General features: G+C 39.6%; 2 protein-coding genes across 6 annotated transcripts in view; one reads left to right on the top strand and one right to left on the bottom strand.

The window, feature by feature from the left end:
- Window positions 1–15376, bottom strand: part of POLR3A (RNA polymerase III subunit A) — a 40070-nt gene extending 24694 nt beyond the window's left edge. For all 4 annotated transcript variants that reach the window (XM_049810471.1, XM_049810469.1, XM_049810470.1 and 1 more), the window contains exons 1-14: window positions 15290–15376; window positions 14660–14795; window positions 13986–14123; window positions 13232–13403; window positions 11746–11900; window positions 10544–10783; window positions 8536–8698; window positions 8205–8341; window positions 6941–7044; window positions 6297–6438; window positions 5632–5772; window positions 4267–4336; window positions 3439–3566; window positions 1849–1987 (exon numbers count right to left, since the gene is read on the bottom strand). In XM_049810471.1, the coding sequence (XP_049666428.1) occupies window positions 1849–1987; window positions 3439–3566; window positions 4267–4336; window positions 5632–5772; window positions 6297–6438; window positions 6941–7044; window positions 8205–8341; window positions 8536–8698; window positions 10544–10783; window positions 11746–11900; window positions 13232–13403; window positions 13986–14123; window positions 14660–14795; window positions 15290–15333 (1909 nt within the window). In that variant the 5' untranslated portion in view covers window positions 15334–15376. The remainder of the gene's footprint in view (window positions 1–1848; window positions 1988–3438; window positions 3567–4266; window positions 4337–5631; window positions 5773–6296; window positions 6439–6940; window positions 7045–8204; window positions 8342–8535; window positions 8699–10543; window positions 10784–11745; window positions 11901–13231; window positions 13404–13985; window positions 14124–14659; window positions 14796–15289) is intronic.
- Window positions 15377–15916: 540 nt separating this feature from the next.
- RPS24 (ribosomal protein S24) lies at window positions 15917–22373 on the top strand. 2 transcript variants are annotated; one of them, XM_049810535.1, is made up of 6 exons: window positions 15917–16034; window positions 16796–16861; window positions 17442–17651; window positions 18133–18243; window positions 21344–21379; window positions 22265–22373. In XM_049810535.1, exons 1-5 carry the CDS (start codon window positions 16032–16034, stop codon window positions 21344–21346), a joined length of 393 nt encoding a protein of 130 aa, XP_049666492.1. In that variant the 5' UTR covers window positions 15917–16031; the 3' UTR covers window positions 21347–21379; window positions 22265–22373. The 2 variants fall into 2 exon arrangements, with proteins under 2 accessions (XP_049666492.1, XP_049666490.1); XM_049810533.1 differs by lacking the exons at window positions 21344–21379; window positions 22265–22373 and adding an exon at window positions 19133–21010.
- Window positions 22374–22612: the final 239 nt, after the last annotated feature.

Here is a 22612-nt window from a genome sequence, read left to right as displayed (position 1 = left end):
TAAGTATGCAAGGGGAACAGCCTACAGGCTGACCTTACTAACTTAAGTTAAAATTTATTTCCCTTACCTCTTAGATAGGAAACTATCCAATTTAAGACTTGTGAGAAACATTGTGAATAATCCTTTTTGTTAAAAATCTAAATATAAATTTAGCTTCATTAATCAGAAAGAAGACTTCAATCAATCTTATCTGTCCAGAAATAAGTCTTCAATCATGCATATTAAATCAATGTTATTTATTTATTTATAAAAGTAGATCAACAAAATTGCAGAAGTGAAGTTACAGTTCTCATTCAAAGATTCTGATATTCAGATCAATTGAAATCACCTCTGGAGGCACAGCTTAAATTTAAAAGACACACTGGACTCAGATGTCTCTTTAATTACATGCATATCATAATGACATCCATCTTGCCTGTAGGCCTGTGCACACTACCTCTTTTAGATTACTTCCTCTTGCTTCATCAGGAACCTTCCATTTCAGGCACTGAATCTTCCATTCAAGCTTTAGCCTTTAACCAGTTAAAAAGTATCTTCTGTACATGAACTTTAGACATATTTTCTATGAGACCAGTATAATATATGTTCATCCTTAACTTCATTATGCATCTTTCAAAGAAGAACTGGCACATCTAGATGGATCCAATTTAAATCATTTCATGCAGAACACTGTAGATGTTTGTGCACTGTACTCTATGCTTAGAATTTTCAATGTGAATTTAGGTAATCATCTTCTTGAACCAGAGGTCACTGCTCTAAAACTTATCATATACAATCAAAATATGATACCAGGATTTCTTGAGACTTTGAAGAATTTGCAAAGAACTTTCTGAAGAGAATTAGTGTTGCTTCAGAAATTACATGTTTTTTTCAGAGAACTGAACAGAGCCACCAATTAAATCCAAAAGTTTTCCACATCATCTGCTACTGTTGAACTCAGAAAATGGAAAATCTTCCCATACTTCCTAAAATGAAAAGACTGCGGAGCAAAGAAGATGGCCTATATTTGCACGAGTGTGAAGAAGATTGCTTTGTGGCATTTCACCCCACATTACTTGGAGGCTGAAAAAAAAATTGTGCCGCTGTGTTTATAACCAAATTCACAACCACGGAGTGGTCCTATCTTCTAAAGAAATCGTTCAGAGGCTGGTGTAGAATGGATTTGAGTCCCAACTGGTAATTTCTTTCTCACATCAGCATTGCACGACAGAATTACTGGAAATCAATGGTTCCTCACTAGGTTCCTTAAATCACACCTCTGAGCAGCAAGGAACCAAGCTAATCCTGGCCTGCTCAAGTTCTTTTCCAGCTGCTACCACATGAATGTTAAATTAATAGCAAGCAAAGCCTTGCTCATCTCCTACAGCCTTTTCAATCCTGATGCTTTGCATTCCATCCACCACTCTGACCTCCCTAACTCGAAGGATACAGATGGTTTAATATCCTAGGGATTCCTATCTTCCCTATGTATCCTAACTCCTTTCACTGTTTAACTTCTAATCCCTGTATCACTACCCTGACTTAAGATACTAAATTTTTCCATTTGCCCTCTGCACAACCACTTCCTAAGTTTCTTTGCTTTTCTCTCTCTCTCACCTTCAAATACTATGTTAGTATCACAACAAGCCTAGCATCACACAAAAGAAATTTTATTACAAGAAAACACCCAAGTCTTTCCTTTGGTGGTCAGCATGACTTCTACTTTTGAGAAAAACTGCATAGTTTTGTTTTTCATTTCAAGAATACTTATATGAAGTACTGCTTTAAACTCCTACAGTGAGCTCAACAAAACAATAGCTACAATTTCTCTGAAGACTTCCAAAACACAGCTGTAGAAGAATCACTTACAAGAATCATTGTAACACAGGTCTTCCCCTTTGCCACAATACTGCTTGCCCTTGGTTCGTAGGTTGGCTTTTACAGGACAGTCATCACTGGGTTTGAGAATGAGGCTGAAAACCTGTTTTCCTGTCCAGAGCGTTACAGGCTTAGAGAAACAAAAGGACAAGAATTAGGATTACAGAGTTTATGCTACAGCTACAGTAAAACAGCAAGCAAGAATTTAATTGTAAAATTGTTTTCTATACAGAACCTTTCTATACTTGTAGAAGTGCATAGTAGCATTCCTTTGAATTTGGAAGTATTATGCACTTTTATAAATAGAAAAACACTGACTGCTGAATGGTTATCCTTTACATAAGGGTAGGTGCATGCATTTCGAGAAACATTTTCTATTGCTCCCTCTTACTGTCATGTTTCCCTTTCTGATTAGAAAATGAAAGAAAAAAAAAAGATGCCACTGCTGTAATTTCATTCCTCAAAGAGGTTGCAACATTTATAATTCCTTCTTTATATAGTGCCTTTGGTTTAAATTTTTAGGAGGTTAAACATTCATATAATTATGTACTCCCCTCAGCTGTAGTTAAATGTAAATAACTGTCACAGCTACCACCAAAATTATTCATTTGGAGTGACAGAAGCAGTCAAAGAATCACTGCTCTTGGCTATTAGATACTGCCCATAAATTCTCTGAACTTGTTTTATATTAGTATTATTCACTGGTATTTCAATTTCACTTTCTGAATTTCCCTAATATTACACTTATTATTTTGAAATTAAATAAAAGGTGTTAAAAAAAAGTATACACCAATACTTAGTAAGTATTTAACAAATTTAAAAGTATACCAAACTCTCTCCAAACAATACTGTTTGCCTGCATAAATGTATGTGAATGAAGGCTTAACAGACCCTAATCTAATAAATGATACTATAGCTCTCTTCAAAGTTTATGACAAATACACAAATACTCTGTCCTTTGTAATAAGTATTTTGTGTACATGATGTAACAAACGAAAAACCAACCAAAAAAAAAGCAACCAACCAACCAAAAAAAAAACCAAACCACAAACCAAAAAACACATAGCACTCATCCTCTTTAACACATTGCCAGGTTAACAACTAAAGCACACTATTTCACAGGTTTAATATCTCCTAAATTTGGGATACTGAAAGCTAGAACTGTTGAGCATTTCAGGACACTACTTGAGGACACCCAAGGAGTAACATAGTTTCTTCACTTAGCCCCATATTAGTCTGCACAGCTAGTAACAGTGAGGTTACCAAGAACAACCTACCTTCTACTGACCACTAACAGCCAAGTGGTCTGTCTCAGAGTAGCAGGATAATAGCAAAGCTATGTTTGAACCCTGAAGGAACCCTGCATCTGGACAGCACCATGCAAGGTCGATTCTGTTCAGCATCAGGAACCATCAAAAAACTCCTGCATAGCTTTGACCCTGAATTCTGATCCTTGCACTTTACAAATACAAAATCTCATACAAAACTGATGTCAGAGAAAACAAGAACTGTTTCTCTGCTGAGAACGTCACCATGGGTCAACATTAAATAAAAAAAAAAAAAAAAAAGAGTTTGACACACCTTCAGAATTGCTGGAGGTGGAAGACGAACTTTAATCTTTTCATCCTTGCCAACCAGGATAGAAGCAATAATTTGACAGGCTTTGGCTCGATCAAAAAAGGTATCTTTTAATGTAAGAAGATAGGCACCTAGAATGTAAAAAATTAACATGACAGACTAAAATAAGATTAAGTTCAAAAGCTATTGTATATTCAGTATCAATGATTTCATTCTAATACTAGTTACCTACTTACTATGCAAAATGACAGTAGTTCAGACAGCTTCAGTTGTAAATCCTTCCCAAAATTTTTTTTTAATTGCTCCATACTCAAATTTCTAAAAATTACCACCAGTGTATTTCCATAATCTATTCTCCCTCTCAGACTCTATCTCACAGGTTAAAATAAGGCTTTGGCATTAATTTTTGTACACCTTCCTTATATTCATTGGGCACTTCCCAAAGAACTAAGGAAACTTGAAGCTACTTACTGCAGCTTAAAACTAATTTTTGACCAATGAATTCAATTCCTCTACCATAATCATAAGCAGTTCACGTTGTCTACCTAACGCAAACAAAGAACACAAATATTCATTTTCTCTGTCAGAGAAGCACTGCAAAACATAGGCAGAGCTAATAGTAATTGCAGCTACAAAGGTAGACAGTATCAGAAGAGATTCCGAGTACTTCATTATATTTCAGACTAACAACGGCCTTACTTTCATAATGTCAGTTTGACTTGTGAAAGGAGAAAATTTTAATTCATATAGAAAAATTCTGGAGAAGTGGGAAGTGATTCTGAAGAAACAACTGTCAAATTGCACAGCAATAAAATAAGCTTATATACACACCTGTGAGGAAATCCTGAATAGCAGCAATAAGAGGTTCTCCATTTCTTGGTGTTACCAAGTTTGCTTTAGTCTATATGATACAAGAAACAAAAAAATTACACATTTGAAGACACTGATACTCCATTTATCACTCAGAAGGAAACTTACCATTTAAGGCAGTTATTTTGGTAAAAGCTTATTCTAAATCAAAGCACAGCTTTCTTCAAAGAGATTGAAAAAACAAACTAGATGTTTCAGTTCACTACAGTCCATGCAAGTCTATTGACAGTTAAGGAATAAACTGAGAATAGTTATTGAAAATTACATATTCTGTTTCCAAAGCAGAAGCTGCAATCAGCTTGATGTGTTTGGTAGGTTACTGTTCAAACAGGACAGGGAAGGGAAGACAAGCTAGCTTTGAGAACCTGAGATTCGAAGAGAACAGGGAAGGGAAGACAAGCTAGCTTTGAGAACCTGAGAAGGGACAAAAGAGGTTATGCTCACTGCAGGGAGCTAGTGAAATACTTCAAGTTGTGTGACCCTACTGATATGTAATAATCAAGCTAGCCACTTCCACTAGCCTCATCTTCTTATGTCTTACTCAGACCACTGCTCCAGTTAATCACCGCCACCTATGCAGCACAGTTTTGCCTGAACTGTTCACAGGCCCACACAAACCTAAATAACACACTGAGGTGGCGGGGAGGAGAGGTTCTTTTTAAGCTCGCAAATCAGTTCCGCAAGCCAATACATGCTGCAGCCAACAGCTGTGTTGGTACATCTGAAGTAGCAGTGGCATTCAGTCACCCTAAAGGAGCGATATACTGGAAAATCCTCAGATTGATGCTACCGATTCTACTTTCACACCACAGATCAATGCCTGCAACCATCAGATCCCTCTTTATCTACCTTCCCTTCCCTCTTTTTTCCCTGCCCTAAGAGCCTACTGTCTCCTGCCTTCTCTGATAAATTGCCTTCTGCAGTACAAGCACACTATTGCCGTCTCATTTCCAGTTGGTCTGACCATCTGCAATTGCTGGGCTGTCAGACCAGAAGCAAAGTATGTATCTGTTTGGTAACAAAGCCACCCTATTTTGGTAGCAATCACTAAGGACAGTCAGGCAGAAACATACTAATGACATCTACTTACTTAAAACCACTGAGTTTTCCTCAGATGCTAAATATAAGTCTATTAGACTTCCATTGCATAACAGTCCTAATTTATTCTAAGTTCCCTTTTGCAGAGGTTTCAGGCAGCTTCACAGTTGCACATTATCCATATCCAGGAATCTTGATAATATTTCAGATTTCACATGCAAGTTAAGAAATACAGGGTTCAGCCCACCTGTCACTAGCAAAATCCCAACTCCAACATTATCTACCTACCCCCATTAAAACAAGTGCTTCTGCTTTTGCTTCTTCTGTCTGAGGAAGGTGAAGGTTCATCTCATCTCCATCAAAGTCTGCATTGTATGGTGTACAGACACATTCATTAAATCTGAATGTCCTATGAGGTTTTACTCTAGCCTGGAGAAAAAAGAAAAAAAAGTGATGCACATGCAGTCAAGCGTGCTAAAAGATGAAAAGCTATGCCTGAGTGCTTCCTTGTAGGCTTTATCTTTTCTTTTTATTGCAGACACGAGTCAAAACTTCTGATTATAGGATTTAACTCAACCAGGAACTAACAGAAATTGTACTCAGGTTATGTTATACAAATGTAGCTAATAACTTTCACTATGAAGAATTTATACAAAGCACAGAACACAACATGCTTTGTAGAGATGACATCAACTCTACAAAAATTAAATGCTTACGCAAGAACAGATACTGAGGTCAATTACGGCTATTAACAGAATTGTCCAGACAGCATACTGCCCCGTTACACATCAATTCCCATGCAAAAACACAACTCCACTGTATTCATGCTCATCTCCATGCAGTGTTTCAAAAGCTGTTTATTTTGGGGCATGTAAGAGATAAACATCAGTAAAGGTAAACCACCTAATATTCAGGGATGCACTACCTGTATGTTAGGCTGCGTGTGCACTTACAATGTGAGCCATGATGCTCAGTTTATGAAGAGAGGGTTGGCGGTTGAACAGGACTATGTCACCATCTATAAGATGTCGCTCCACAATATCACCAAACTTCAACTCCTGGGCCATTTTTTCTCGGTTTCCGTATTTCAAAAATCTTACGGTACCACATAACAAATAGAGTCAGAAGAAACAAAGTCAGAAACATGTTCACACAACTGAAAATAAATTCTGTTTATAATGCAAGTTATTCCATTAAATGTTCGAGTATTTGTATTACAATAAATAGAAGACAAAACTGGTGTGGATTGCATCATTAAATATCAGTCCTGCTGCTATTAACAAAGCTGCCTGTTTTCATTTATCTCTGTACTACACCACCTATTTCAAATAAAGGAGACTCAGTCATAAAACAAAACAAAAATGTAACTGCAGTTCACTATCATTAGTATGCACACTTAAGTTTAAATCCCACAAATTACCTAAAAAGAAATTGTAGACTAAACCTCAAGAGATAATGACTATTTTTTTGTTACTGCCCTTTATGAAAGATTCTAAAAATAGATTTTAATCCCTGTATATCTAACTGTTTTCACACAGCAGTAAGAACAAAGTTGATGGGGAGAAATAGAGTGAATCGTTACACATAAACATGATACCTTTTCATCTGTGTGTGCCTTTGCTGTATGAAGTTGGCTCCAGGATGAACATCAGGACCATTACGGACAAGTTTCCTCATAAAATTAATATTTGCTTTGTTCACCTGTTGCATAAACACTTCAATCAGAAACAAATGAAACATGTTTCAGGACTTCTTGTTTTTGCTGGTGGCTTTTATGTTTTCAAATTTTAGGCTCAACTGACAAACCCCCTCACAGCCTCCAGCTGCTGAAGGGAACAGGCAAGAGGGAATAGAGGAGAAAAATGTAAGCCAATCTTAGAGCAGAACATCAGAATAAAATTAAATTAAAAATCTGGGAAGTCAATTCAGAAATAAAAATACCCAATCACTCCTTAGACAGATACACCAGCAAACATATGAAGCTATGTATGAGTTCAAAAAATATCAAGCAAAACTCTTCTCTCTTGATAAGTCACTCCTTACACCATATGTCTTCACAGTATGCCATGGTTTAACCCCAGCCAACAACTAAGCACCACGCAGACACCCACTCACTTCCCTGCCCCCCACAGTGGGACGGGGGAGAGAATCAGGGGGAAAAAAAGTAAAAGTCGAGGGCTGAGGTAAGAACAGCTTAACACAACAGAAAGGAAAAAAATAATAATGATAATAATAATAATAAAATGACGATAAGAGTAATAGAAGATTTGGAATATACAAAACAAGTGATGCACAATGCAATTGCTCACCACTTGCCAACCAATGCCCAATTATTTCCTGAGCAGCAATCCCTCCCCAGGCCAACTCCACCCAGTTTATATAATGGGCATGACATCACATGGAATGGAATCCCTTTGGCTAGTTGGGGTCAACTACCCTGTCTGTGTCCCCTCCTAACTTCTTGTGCCCCTCCAGTCTTCTTGCTGGCTGGGCATGAGAAGCTGAAAAATCCTTGACTTAGTCTAAACACAACTTAGCAACAACTGAAAACATCAGTGTGTAATCAACATTCTTCTCATACTGAACCCAGAACATAACACTACACCAGCTACTAGAAAGAAAATTAATTCTATCCCAACTGAAACCAGGACAAAGGACTTGCATATATCTGCTACCTACAACCTTCTTTTACCAGCAGCAACGAAACTGGCAAAGCATCACTGAATGATATTTTGAACATAAAGCAATACATTCACTCCCTTTTACAGCAAGGTTATAAAGGTGGACAACACTGAGGTCTGGTAAAAAAAAAAAAAAAAAAAAAAAAAGCATAGAAAAAGTTTTGGTTCTACACTACCTACCTTCTCAGGAAAGGTTAGTATTTTAGCAACATGAATAGGCACTGCTACTTCATCTATTCTTAAATTTGGATCAGGTGAAATGACTGTTCTGCCAGAGAAATCCACTCGCTTTCCAGACAGATTGCCTCGAAACCGACCTAACAAAATAAGCAAGTGAAAACTTTTATAAAAAATTGTTTTCAAAATGTTATCTGTTAAGACAGCATATTAGAACATCTTTCACAGTACATCACTGAAGGGCAACACAATAGTAGCAGATATATGCTTTAGAATAGCAAGTATTTGTGGTTTAATTAAAAAAAAAAAGTTAAAAACAACTTTCTAGACAAACCTTGCTTTCCCTTAAGTCTCTGAACAAAACCTCTGGTCCATTTTTTAGGTGCCATGTTGAGAGGAATTCCTGAGAGCTCACTATTAATGTACAGGGCACACTGCAGTTGAAGAAAATCCCAGTCTTCCATAATCATCTGTGTTTTGGCTCCTGATATCCTATGCTAAAGAAAATAGTTATTCAGTTCAGAAAATATAACAACACAGATCAAACCAGCAAAGAATTTTTCTGATATGAGTAAAACTCATATCGTATCATACAAGTGCACCCTCAGCAAGTTTTCCGATGACACCAAGCTGTGTGGTGCAGTCGACACACTGGAGGGAAGGGATGCCATCCAGAAGGACCTTGACAGGCTTGCAAAGTGGGCCCACGTGAACCTCATGAAGTTCAACAACGCCAAGTGCAAGGTCCTGCACATGGGTCAGAGTAATCCCAAGCACAAATACAGGCTGGGCAATGAGTGGATTGAGAGCAGCCCTGTGGAGAAGGACTTAGGGGTGTTGGTTGATGAGAAGCTGGACGTGAGCCAGCAATGTGCACTCACAGCCCCAAAACCCAATCACATCCTGGGCTGCATCAAAAGAAGCGTGGCCAGCAGGTTGAGGGAGGTGATTCTGTCCCTCTACTCCACTGTTGGGAGACCCCACCTGGAGTACTGCCTTCAGCTCTGGGACCCCTAACATAAGAAAGATATGGACATGGTCCAGAGGAGGGCCATGAAGGTAATCAAGGGGCTGGAGCACCTCCTCTATGAGGACAGGCTGAGAGAGTTGAGCTTGTTCAGCCTGGAGAAGAGCCAGTACTTAAAGGGAGCCTACAGGAAAGATGGGGAAGGACTCTTTAACAGGGAGTAAGTATAGGAACAGGACGACGAATAACAGTTTTAAACTGAAACAGGATAGATTTAGATTAGATATTAGGAAAAAATTCCTTACTGTAAGGGTGGTGAGGCACTGGAACAGGTTGCCCAGAGAAGTTGTAGATGCCCCATCCCTGGAAGTGTTCAAGGCCAGGCTGGATGGGGCTTTGAGCAACCTGGTCTAGTGGAAGGTGTCCCTGGCCACGGCAGGGGGGTTGGAACTAGATGATCTTTAAGATGATCTTTCCAACCCAAACCATTCTAGGATTCTTTCAAAAATAATGTTAAAAAACTTTCATACGTTGGAATGAAAAAGGTGAGATAACTTTATAACAGGATGCATATTGCTATAACATAAGGCCTTTCACAACGGAACCCAGCAAAAAATTTCTTTTGACTAGCATCTGCTTTGGACAAATGCACACAAAACTATGTATATTTTTAAATTCTTTTTTTCCCAAGCCACGAAGTTAAGCTAATATAACTTCATAGCCAGGAAAATCACCAGTAGTTAACAGTGCTCACTTGAGGCCTGACAAAAGACCACTTTTGAAAAGCATGAAAATATTAGTCTGGTAGAACTGTTCTTCTAAACAAATGATAAATTGTCAAATTTACTTCTAGCCTCAATTTGATAACCATGCTAACTGAGACCTGATTTCTTAAGAACAGATACTAGAATAAAGAAAGGACAAAGATGTAGTAAAAAAAAAAAAAAAAAAAAAAAAGGAAGGTCTACATGGGGATAAAAAACCCAAGACCAATAGGTATAGTGTTTTCATTGTAAGTGAGCATTCGAAAAGTGTCATAAGTCACGGGAAGGGAAAAAAGAGAAAGAAAGCACGCAAGAAAGACAATGTGCGAGAAAAAAGAAGAGTTTACAGACCAGAACTCAAAAGAAAAAACATTTCCCATGATCCACTACCAGATCTTCAGTAGGTCCTATACTGCAAGCAGCCAGTCAGCCAGCTCTATTTGAAGCAGGTTTCTCCATTTCTTTTAACAAAATGCCAAACAACATACCAGTACAGTACAGACTGCTTGCTAGATTGTAAGCAGTAAGACAAGTAAAACCACTTGCTGTATTCAATTCTAACCAAATCTTTTCGAAGGCAACAGTCTCTGAGAGCTTGAAGGATGACTCACCTTTTTTATTACATCATTGAGGAAAATTATCTCTGTCAGTTTCATTGTCAAGTCATCTTCGTTGGTGCCAGACTTCAAGTCACTCACAACAGAGGGTCTGATACACAGTGGAGGCACCAAGAGTCGTGTGAGGATCAAATCCGAAGGTTTACCTGCTTCTGGGTTCATCAGAAGCAGAGGGATGTCTTCTGCTGGGATTCTTTTAAAGAGGTTCAATACTACCAAAGGATTCAAGTTTTCCTACAAAATCCATTGGAGAATGAGGAGAACAACCCATAACGCAACAGTTTCAGTGCTTCCCTCCTCCCCTCATTTATTGATTGTTCAAAAAACAAAGTATTTTTAAAAGGCAAATAGAGAAGAACTATTCATGCAAACAAAACTATGTTTTGGTTTATTTATTCTGAACCAATGCTTTTAGTCTCAGATACTAACTTGCTACGTTCTTTCCTTCCTTTTTTTCCTTTTACATTAGTGCTTACTTATCATGTTACTCTCTCTTCTGAAGAGTTAACTGAGAGTATTTCATCGTTACTTGACAAAGCAACTCAAACCTCTTACAACAAACTCACAGTACATTGTATTCATTTTATTAGTAGAAACTCTAATGAATCACAATATTTTCTAGACTATTTTTCAAAACTTCATTTCTCTCTTTAGTACAGCAGTTGCTGTAGTATAAGTAACTCCAGATATCCACTACTTTTTCTGTCCAAATATGTACCCTGAGGTCTTCCCAGCTTGCAAAGAGCAGATGGGAACAAAACTGCACACAGTGCAAAGCTGAGCGAAACAAAAAGGTTAGATAATTAAGTCTCCTCTCTCCTTCTCAAGTTCTTCTGAAGAAAAAAAAATAATTCTGTGTATTGTAATAAACTTGGAGTTACAGTAAATGTACATGCAGACTTTATATGGGCCTATATTTCTTCTCCCTTTTCTAGCTTACGGAAGTAAAACACACCAAAAACATTCCCCTTCTTTACAGACAGAAAGCTATGTATCAGAACATATCAATGAACTAAATTTCTCATTTTAGCAAAGTCAGCATTATTGCAATAAATACAAACATTCTTCAAGTGTCTTTTGGTATATGAAAATCCTGGACAACTCACAAGGCTTAAGCTGCTACACGGAAAACCTTTGAGGAGTTTTATTTCACACAAAAAAAACTAGCAGCAAATTTAAGTCATAATAAAATTCACCTGAGCTCTTCCCAGTAAGGGTTCTACTTCTTTGTTATGTTCTATGGCAGTTTCGAAGGACTGGAGAAAAGTAGATACTATTGGATCTACGACTTTCTTATTGGTCTTATACTTTTCATGTATTATTTTCAACAAACCACACTTCTTCACGGTTCCTGCAAGCAAATAAGTGTGGGTTGTTTTGGTTGGTTTGTTTTTTTTTAAAAACAACAAAAACACCAAAAAACCCCCAAGCCCCCAAACTTAAAATGAGTAAGCTACAGTTCCAAAACTAGTTAAGCCTTCAGTGAACACAAAAATAAAATAAAACTTTATCAGCTTTATTAACCAGTTTCCTAAATTCATTAAACAAGAAGAGGATAACAAGGTCATGTCCCCTTGTATGGCTGGCTTGGTGTGCCTAGATCATGATGTGGATTTTGAAGCTGAAAGCAGGTAGTTTGGCCCACGCTTTAATTCCGCTTCACCTCAGTCACAGCAGATTTTTTTAAGTAGAAGTTCCCACACTAAAAATGGGACTAAGATGTGCCATTTATATATCATCCCACTATCTTATAAAGTAATTTTGGAAGTGAATTATAAGAAAAATCTGAGCAATATTCTCATGTTTTGCAGGTAACATTATTCATAAAACTTCCACAGACTAGTACAAGTGCCTTCCAAACTCCATTATTTTTACTGAAGTATGCTGACCTACCACTTCATTTTGTAAATGCCTATTGTTTGTGCTCCCTATGTGTGTATGTGGCACTTACAATGAAGCAGCTCTCTATTTATTCAGGCTGTTGATCATTACAAACAACCCACAATTGTCAAGATCTAAAAACGTACAGTTTGAAGTTATGAATTAGCCATCCACTATGAATCTGTAGCACTGCAAGTCCTTTCAGTATCACTTGATCAGTGTACATGAAGAAAAAAAACCAAACGCATTCTGAAAACCAAATGTCAAATCTTAAGATACTCTGCCCTGAAGAACAAATTCCAGTGTAACTCAAGATCATCACAGCTCAAATACGGCCACACTGCAGAACATACCCTCCTAGATGACAACAAGCACATCTAATGTTAAGAAAGATAATTGAATACAATGACAAAAAATGAAGTTCAATCAAAATTACAAAGTCTACGAATGCTTCTATGTTAAGGTATTGATCACTGACAATAGCTCCCAATATTTTTAAAAACATGTTAAGCAGGGTTTTTAATACTATTAATAAAGTATCAAATATTGGTTACCACCATGAAGAGATATCACATGAAACAAAAGAAGCAACTAGGACAATGTCTATATCCACATAAATGAAATGTGAACAAGCATATGCTCAGCATCAGGAATGCAGTTACCAGATTCTTAATAAGGGCCAGGTAAAATATCCATTAGCTGTGGAACTAACAAGGATATTCAAGATTTTGATGCCTATCACAGCCACCAGGGTAAAAACCATCACAGTAGATAACTATCACTGCTAATGTCAACACTCACCATTAAAGGCACCACAGTAAGGACAGGTGTTTTTCTTTCGGCACTTTTCAGACACTTTCTTTTTTAGTCCTCTCTTCTGAAGATATGTAAGGCCAGGTCGCTTCAGGTAATCCAAAAATTGTTTTTTTTCTTCCACTGACAGCATGATACAGCAACAGGTTTTGCATATCATCTTAAGTGTAAACACATATTAACACAGCTGTTTAACAGACACATTCAGATATGCAACATCTTCTACTATAACTTAAGTTCTTAAACAGAATGCAGTCTTTTTGAATGAAATACAGTGGTCTTGGTTGAAAGACCAATTCATATGCTGTAACGCACAAAAAAAAGTACACCAAAAAAAATACAGTCAATGAGGCAAATACTTTTCTAAGCTCTGCAGGATCTTAAAGATCCATATAAAGCAAACAGAGTTTTGATTTACTGGGATGTCCTAAAAGGCAAATTACATTGCACACATTTAATTCAAACTACTACAGAAAAATAATGGATTAAATTACTCAAGTCTGAGATTACCTAAAATAAAACAGATGTTTTTACATCACTAGGACTAGTATTTAAATACATTTTTTTTTTACAAAACACAAGATGCATAAAGATAAAATTTATAATACAACCTTATTTATAATACAACCTAAATAGGTTGTATTATAGGTCTTCTCAATTACTCTTTCAAGCATCATCTTTACCAATAATTTCATTTTTCTAGACTAGAAACTGATGACAAATCATAACTGTAATAATTTACCTGTAAGATGCCTATCACAGCCTTGAAGTACCCAACGTGAAAACAGGGCAGTTCTAAGTCAATGTACCCATAATGTCCTAAGCAATCAGCCAGATTTTTTCCACAGGTTTCACAGGGACGGTCTTTTTCACTGGTTCCCTTTGGGAGAAGGGGAACACACGCATGGAAAAGCATTTTAGCTATAATCAAGTGAATGCATAGAAAATACAAGACTTCCTAAGCTAGTCAGTGATCCTAACAGCACACCCAGAGCACTTACTCCTTTTTTACAGCATCAGAAGCATGTTAGTAGCATGACATTCATTCCAATCCTTAAGAAAAATGTCCTTCACTCACAGGCCCTAGTGATACCAGTGACATTAATTGATACAGCCTTTTGCAACTGATCTACAGCTTGCTAATCTACCATATTATTTTGCAGACAGATGTCTCTGGGTCTCCCAACAACTGGGCAGGATACGCTTATCTCCTGTCTCAAAAGAATGCTCTCCCGAACCACCCAAAAGCATGAAGAGAGTAACTGTCACTGCCGCTGACAGGCTATGGAATTCAGGAAGAGACACATTTGCCTGTATTTTGGATGAGCAGTAAACTTCACTTATCTGTAATCACGTCAAGTAATTCTACAAAAAGGATTGGGGGGGGGGGGAGGGCGAAACACCAACAGTTCTCACCATGCGATGGTCAAGTACTCCATACTGCAGCGGAGAGTGATGGTTGTCCTGACTATACAAGTTTTTGCTAACCACTTGAATGTGAGCTTGCTGACGCATCTCCTCTGGCGATTTCATGCCAAAACAGATGTGGCTTCTAGAATAGAAATTTCACATGTGTATATGTGCACTAGCATATATATGCATAACTACTTATAACTACAGCCACACACACATAGGTGTTCAAAACCAATGCAACGGCGGCTAAGCTGATTCACAACATTGCTGAAGCAGGTTCTTTTGGGGCAAGTATAAAAGAGAGAGCTGCTCTGCAGCGAGCTGGCGGTTTATACCGGGGGGATTTATCGATGTTCTTGGGCAACCCTACAGCTGCCCACCGGCACAGCCACCCGCGGGCCCCGCCGGCAGCCTGAGGCAAGCCCAGCCAGGCCCGGGAGAACGCAGCCTCCGCCGGCGCTTTCAACAGCGGGCCAGCCGTGGCACCCCCCGCCGCTAAGCTCCTCCCCGGCTCCCTTCACAGCGGTTGCACCGCGCCCTGGGATTTCTGCCGCGGGCCGCCACAGCCCCCGGGCCCACCCCGCCGCAACGCCGGGCCCCTGAGCGCGGGGCGGGCCGGCGGAGCACACTCACATTTTCTTGGCCACGTCCGTCTCCCTGAACTGCTCCTTCACCATGGCGGCGGCGGCGGCGGGCCCGGCGGCGGCCCCTCAGCTCCGGCGCGGCTGCACGCGGCGGCGCAGAGCCGGCCCACCCGGCGGCGGCGGCGCAGAGCGGCGGGGGCGCGGCCCGCAGCGCCCCCTGCTGGGGCGCAGCTGGGGTCCTCCCGCCGCGGTCTCCCGGGGCCTCCCCGGCCGCCGGCAGCAGCCGCGCCTCCGCCCGGCCGCTGCTCACGGCCGCCTCTGGGGCTGACTCTCGGCGCCCTCGGCGCCCACCGGCGCTCCCTTGCCCGCCACGGTACTGTCACCGGCCAACAACCGCCGCTCCCCCAGCTGCCAGGAGCCGCGCCGCCAAGCGCGCTTGGTGGCTCTGCGTTTAGTTGCCCTCACGGCAGCCCCGGTCCAGACCCTGGTCACCAGCGGCGGGGCGGGCTGCTAGAGCCGACTCTGCGGCAGCACCGGTACAAGCGGGGGAGCTCGCCTCGCCTCGCCACGCAGCCGCCCACGGGGCTGAGGAGACCGCGCTCCCAGCCCAGCCGCGCCCATCAGGCGCGCATAAGCCACCCCTGCCGCCTCCTTCTGGGTCCGGCTCTGGAAAGAACACCCCCACGGCGCGGCTCCGCCCGGGCGCGAAGGACCCCTGCGCCGCCTTATGATTGGCTGCGGGCAGGTCCCTCTTCCTTTTCTCGCTCGCTGGCAGGGAGGCCGCCGCCAAGATGGTGAGTGTCTGCTGGGGGTGTGCGGCAAATCCGCCCCGTGCTGCCGCCATCCCGCCCCCGCGGGGCTCCCCAGGTGCCGGGCTGGCCTGCCCGTAGCGGGCTACGGGGGTATGGTGGAAACTGAGCGGGGGCTTGTCATCCCGCTTTGGGCCGGGGCTCCTGCGGCCTGGCCGCGGCGGGTCGGTGCCGGTTGGTAGCGGCGAGGTGTGGGCCGGGGCGTATGTTTGGCCTGCTGCGTCTCCGTGCTGCTGGTTGGTAACAGCAGTCCTGGGCTGTGGCAGTAGTGTAACGTTGCATTTCTTAAGGCGTTAAAGGGGCGTTGTCGGTCGTACTCGGGTATTAATGTCACAGGTGTTCTTCTTTGAAAGTGTTAAGGTAACAGTAGCGTGTAGGTGTTTTAAGGAAGCTGCCGCATTAAAGAACTGGTAACATTCAGGTTTGTTAAGGAAGCTTTTTTTGTATTGTTGTAGTGCTTGGGCTTGTAGTCTATGTGTTTCATTGAAAGCTGTGCCGTGTTTTGAGAATGACAGAAGTATGTATGTTACTGTGTTGTTTGGAAGCTGGGAATGAATCTGTCAGTTTTTTGGTCTACTTTAAAGGTGTTTTCTGTAGCGCGGGAGCAGGCCACTTTGATACTGACAGTGAACTCATAATCTGAGAGACGAGTGACTGTTGCTGTATTGTGCGTTATTTATGTGTATATTAAGATCGAATTGCATGTATGGCTGTTATTTTGTTTTACTGTGTATCTTCTCTTGCAGAATGACACAGTGACCATCAGAACCAGGAAGTTCATGACAAACAGGCTGCTTCAGCGCAAGCAGATGGTAAAAGAATACAGAAAAATCCCTTTAATTATTTCTCTGTTGGTTCTGGGCTGCAAGTGTTTTTTTAGCCACTATAAATAAGGGGCCCTTAAACCCTCCAGAGCTCTTATTGTAAGAACTTACAGGCTTAAATGTGTTGATGCGTGTTGAAGGTAAATCTTGATAGTGAAGTAGTGAGCTGTTTTGTCCAGCTTGCGCCAGGGGAGGTTTAGATTGGCTATTGGGAAAAATTTCCTCACACAAAAGGTTGTCGAGCTCTGGAACAGGCTGCCCAGGGAAGTGGTTGAGTCACCATCCCTGAAGGTATTTAAAAAGTGTATAGATGTGGCACTTAAGGACATGGTGTAGTGGTGGGCTTGGCGGTGTTAGGTTTACGGTTGGATTCAATGATCTTACAGGTCTTTTCCAACCTAAATGATTCTATGAAGCAGAACACTTACAAACGTTTTTGTATCAAAGTAATAATACTCTTTACTGCTAAGGTATGTTGGTTTAAGCGTTAAGCTCATGGTGGGACTGTAGCACCTTGCTGTTGTACTGGATATTGACCTTTATACTACTTGAAAAAATTTCTTCTTAGGTGATTGATGTTCTTCATCCTGGGAAGGCCACAGTCCCCAAAACAGAAATCAGGGAAAAGCTGGCAAAAATGTACAAGACAACCCCTGATGTAATTTTCGTCTTTGGCTTCAGAACTCACTTCGGTGGTGGCAAGACAACAGGTTTTGGCATGATCTATGATTCCCTGGACTATGCAAAGAAAAATGAACCCAAACACAGGCTTGCCAGGGTAAGTTGTTTTCCAGTAACTAGAAAACAATTTAAATGGATTTGAAGTCTTTAGTTATTTATGACTTATAGGTGTAAAAGCTAAAGTTTTGTGAAAGTACTGTTGGTGTACTCAGAGTTACAGAAGAGGTCTTAAAACAGCATAGGTTAGCTTCTGTATTTGCGAAGTAGCCTAAGTTTTTTTTTATTGTATGTTACAGGGGACTTGGGAAAACAAAACTGAAGTTACCAGTTGATGTTTAGCAGTAATAGATAACTAACTGCTATTAAAGGTCTTGAAGAGGCATAAGAGTTGGGGCTGATCCTTACGCTACTTCAGCGCTTATTTTCTGTGTTGAATGATTTATTAGTGAACTTGTCTTAATATTTAGCTAATATTTCAAATTTAAACAGTATTTGAACAGTTTAGAAGTAGGAGAACTTAAATTCGGAGTTACTATCAGTGAAACGATGTTAAATGCAACTTTTAACTTTCTTAATAGCATGGCTTGTATGAAAAGAAGAAGACTTCTAGGAAGCAGCGAAAGGAGCGTAAGAACAGAATGAAGAAAGTCAGGGGCACAGCCAAGGCAAATGTTGGTGCTGGCAAGAAGGTAGGATGGGAGTAGTTGTAAGCTAGCACTCTAGCATGTTGCCTTAGAAGTGTTGATTAGAAGTTCTTCAGCAGGATAACACTGTTTTTCTTCCATTTCTTTCACCTCGGCTGTTGGATAACAGAAGGTAATCTGTGTGGCGTCATACAGCTTATCAGCTCAGTAGTTTAGTTTTGCTACTCACTGCTGCAAGCTTAGCTGATAGAACATGAAACAATGCTTCTTAAATAATTGTTTCCTACATTTCACTTAAACTACAGTTAAGCTTTCATAAACCTAACAGTATCGTTCTAATCGCATAATTCAGTATTGCGCTAATTGGGTAACTCGATATTGCAATATACAAATGAGATCATCTTAACACTTGATACTCAGACTATCTAAATATCTAATGCTTACTCCACCAAGTTACTGTTATTTATGGTGTTGTTAACAGAGGAGATTTTGTTAAGGATGTGTGGTGGTGTAGGCAGTGAGGACAGTGTGTAAATAGAAATAAGGTAAAGTGCCTGCTTTACCCTGGGTTTAAGTGACTGATTTCCAAGATAGTGGAGTTTTCCCCTGGTGGGAGCTTCCTGTTCTGTGGCTTGAACTTGATACAAGCAGCTTGGAGAGAGGCAGAGTTCCTCTATCATGAAACAAAAAAAAAAGCCACCAAAACTGAGGAATAGCCTGGCTGTGAAGACAGTCATCTTCCTTAGCAGCTTTTTGTCCTCTGAAAAATACCGAGTAAGCTGTACAGCTAAGTGGTTTTTTTCAAGTGTGTTAATGAGGGGAGAGAGGGTGATGGGTTTTGATGCTTATTTCTGTAGCTGCTCAAGTGCCTTGACTTCAACTTTAGTAATCTTCACTTTTGCTTTTTTTCTACTTTCTTGGAATTCTCCATCAGAAATGAAGTATCTAGCAGGTACTGGAAACGAGCATGGATGTGTTGACTGAATTATACATCACTGAAACGTGTCCATCCTTTTAATTGAAGCACTGTACTGCTTTGAATAATGCACATTTGCTTTAAACTTCCTTCTGTCCTGTAAGGGTTCAGATAACTACATAATGAACTTTATTCTGTGTGACTTAGAAATAAAATTTGGCTGACAGCGAACAAGACTTTTTGAGACTAATGAAACAACATTAAAATAAGGAATTCCCAGTGAGAAGAAATCCAAGAAACTCAATGCCATTGGTTTGAGGCATTGGTTCAGAACACCCCAGGTTCTGCTTCAAAGTAGTACAGTGCAATTGCATGTGTAATTTGACCTTTGTGTGAAAGTAGTTGTGTATCTTTATGAAAACTAAGTCACATCACAGCTTAGTGCGTTTGAGATGGTAGTTGGAAATGACACAGTTGTCAGCATTAAACTGTATTTAACTATTTGCCTGCAGTATTCCAAGTTCAGACATGAATTACAGTGAAATTAGAAATCTCTGTGAAATTAAATTATTGACTTAGTGCATAAGTGAAATTCTTGTTATCACTGGATGGAAATAAACCAGTGTGGCTGCAAACTACTAGATGAGAGAACTACTCTACTAGATAAGATTCAGAGCCTTTTTCTGTTCTGCTTTAATGCTGTTTTAATCATTAGGTCCTACAATTGTTTACAGTGTAACAACACAAATTAGCATTTGGTATATTAGTGACACTAACATACACCCTCTTGTCAATGTCAAGGGAGTCATTTAGCGTTGCACTGATACCAGTAGTATGGATGAACTCAAGAATTTTGCACTTGAAGGTAGCTGTTGTTGAGTGTTAATGCAAAATGGTTAAATGACTGTCACGTGAATTACTAAAGCTGTCCAGTTCATAGAAATTGTCTTAAAATATATAAGCACTTTAGAAATTTAAGACCAGGATCGTGTGCTGTGATCATTATATAGCAGATGTGACTTCTGTATCAAGTGCTTCCCAAACTAACATGCAATCTCAGTAGTAGGTGAACTGTGTTTTTGGTTAGAGGTTTTTTAATGTCTTTTAAAATGATCTTTTAGTTGATACATATGCATGGGTTTGACTTTACTTGTTTACCAGTTAATCTTTGTGTTCTTACGTTAAAGACAAATTAATTTACATTGATTGAGAAGAGTTCTTTGCTGCATCACAGAAAAAAGCTTGTGGAATACACTTGTGTCTTAAAGCTTTGTCTTGAAAAATGCATGTTTAAACATAATGGTGTGGTATGGTTCATAATCCTTTCATCACAGCCATGTGGAGGAGTTTTTAATAGGAGTCCTGGAACATGTTTTGGAGCCCACTTAAACAATCTGTGAAAACTATTTATCTCAAATGTGTAGGCACTTGATTCCGAGACATCTTCAGGCAAGTCCATATTTCTGCAAGAGTTATGTACCACGTAGTCAGAAAACTATTAAAGTGTTGAATCATACTTAAATAGTTTTTCTTGAACTTTAAAGTCAGACGTGAACTGTGCTGATGTCTGACTGTTAAAAGTTTTCTCTGATGCTTCCTTTCACTTCTCACTCCTTCAGAATTCCCATTCTGTTTTCTCTGCAGTTTCCAGAGAAGTATTTTGAAGTAGTTTGTGTTATTTAAAGTATTCAGTATCTCTATAGTTTGCTGAGCTTGCATGGAAGTTTGCAACAAGTAGATGAGGATGTCCTTCAACTAGTGTTTGCATTCAGGGCAGTGGCCCATATACCCTGGGATATTAAAATGCAAAAAAAACCCCACCCTACATCTTAATGTCACAACTGTAGCTGTGACAGCCTTTGACCTGTGAGCCTTCCAAACAAATGGGTTTTTTTTTGAAAGAAGTATCAAACAGAAGTGTGGCAGGATAGGCACTTTAAGCCATTGTAGCCTGAAGGTATAATTGAACATGCAATTGCATTCCGAGCATTACTTAAGCCCTAAACAGCTATTGTTGGGTCCCATTTTGAGTTTGAGGGAATGTGTGAAATCTCAGTCTTCAGCCTTTACAGTAGTCAGAACTTTGGGGTTTTCCTGTCACATTTCACTGTGGTAATTGAAAAAAAGCATATTATGAATGTCAGTAAAAAGCCTGAAAGCTCCATCTTCTACAGTAGTAGAACTTTGATAAAACTATTCTTTTATTAATAAATGCTTTTTCTTTTTCAGTAAATGAACATACTTCAGATGGAAAATGCATAACAGGTATGACTTTAGAATGCTTTATAACAGTAGGCATTCAGTAGTGTGTAGTCATTATGATGACACAGGTCTAATTGATTTATGCAAAGCATGGTAGTTGTGCTGATATAGAACACAGTGCAAGAGTTTAAGACTAAGAAAGACTTAAATATTTGTAAAGCACTGTTGTGCTTACTACTGAGTTGATAATTTATGTGCCTTCCACTTACATGAAGCACCTGATTAGTATAAAGACTGCAATAAAAAATCAGGCAGTTAGGATTTGCTGTTGCTGAAACTGTTGATTATTTAGTCTTACTGTAAACAAGGCTTACATCTGCCTTTTGTAGATAGAAGGAGAGGATAATAGGCCTTGTTTTTTATTGTCTTAAATAGATTGAAGTAGTATGATTTCTATTTTGAGGACAAATTTCTGTATTTTTCTTATAGATACTAATTTCAAGTAAGTTTCTTATTAAGCAAGCCTGATATTCTTTTAGACAAGTCCTAGACTATATTTTTATATCTTTGTTGCAGAAACAGGAGTTAGATATACTGTGGGCAGTAACTTTTACAGATAAAACTGTGGCTTTATTATGAATGGTTTGAATGACTCGGTTTAAAGCAACTTAATCAGTCTGTCTGGGAGCTGATATAGTAAGTATAATGTCTTAAACAGAAAGCTGGCAAAGTAATTGTAGTTTGTTGAGCTCTTCTACAGAAATGCTGTAATCTAGGCTCTCATTTATTGCCATGACAGTACCGTGAAGTTGTGAACCTTGCATTCTTCTAAGAAAGGCAGTGTGGTTCACCTGAGTTGTTCGGGAGCCAGTTTTTCAGGCTCTATAAAGGTGTAAGTGTAAAAATTGTTTTAATCATGTAGCACTGATCTATTTCTTTCCTTTACAGACTACATTATTCTATGAAGAAATATAGAAAGAATTATTCCGGAAAGAAGCTGCTTATCTGGCTTTAACATCAAATAAACTATGTCAATAAAATGTTGGTTTACCCTTTAGTTTTGATTTGAAAGCTGCCATTTTGTAACGTTTGAGAAATTCAAGATCAGTGCACTGTTTGCACTGTATTAAAATCTTTTAATAATGAAACAACTCTTGTTTTGGGTATCAATTTGAAGTGAATCAGAGCTTTCTACAGGCCGTAGTATAACCTAATGGTAAGCAGAGGCAGCGTTAGTTCATGGAGGTAGGTATGCTTTTGTTGTTTGGTGTTCAAACTGTGGTTTGGAAGTCCTTT

Source organism: Accipiter gentilis, chromosome 9 (genome assembly GCF_929443795.1).
Source record: "Accipiter gentilis chromosome 9, bAccGen1.1, whole genome shotgun sequence".
NCBI lineage: Eukaryota > Metazoa > Chordata > Aves > Accipitriformes > Accipitridae > Astur > Astur gentilis.
Note: the sequence above shows the minus strand (reverse complement) of the source record. Positions and strands in the feature narration are given on the sequence as shown.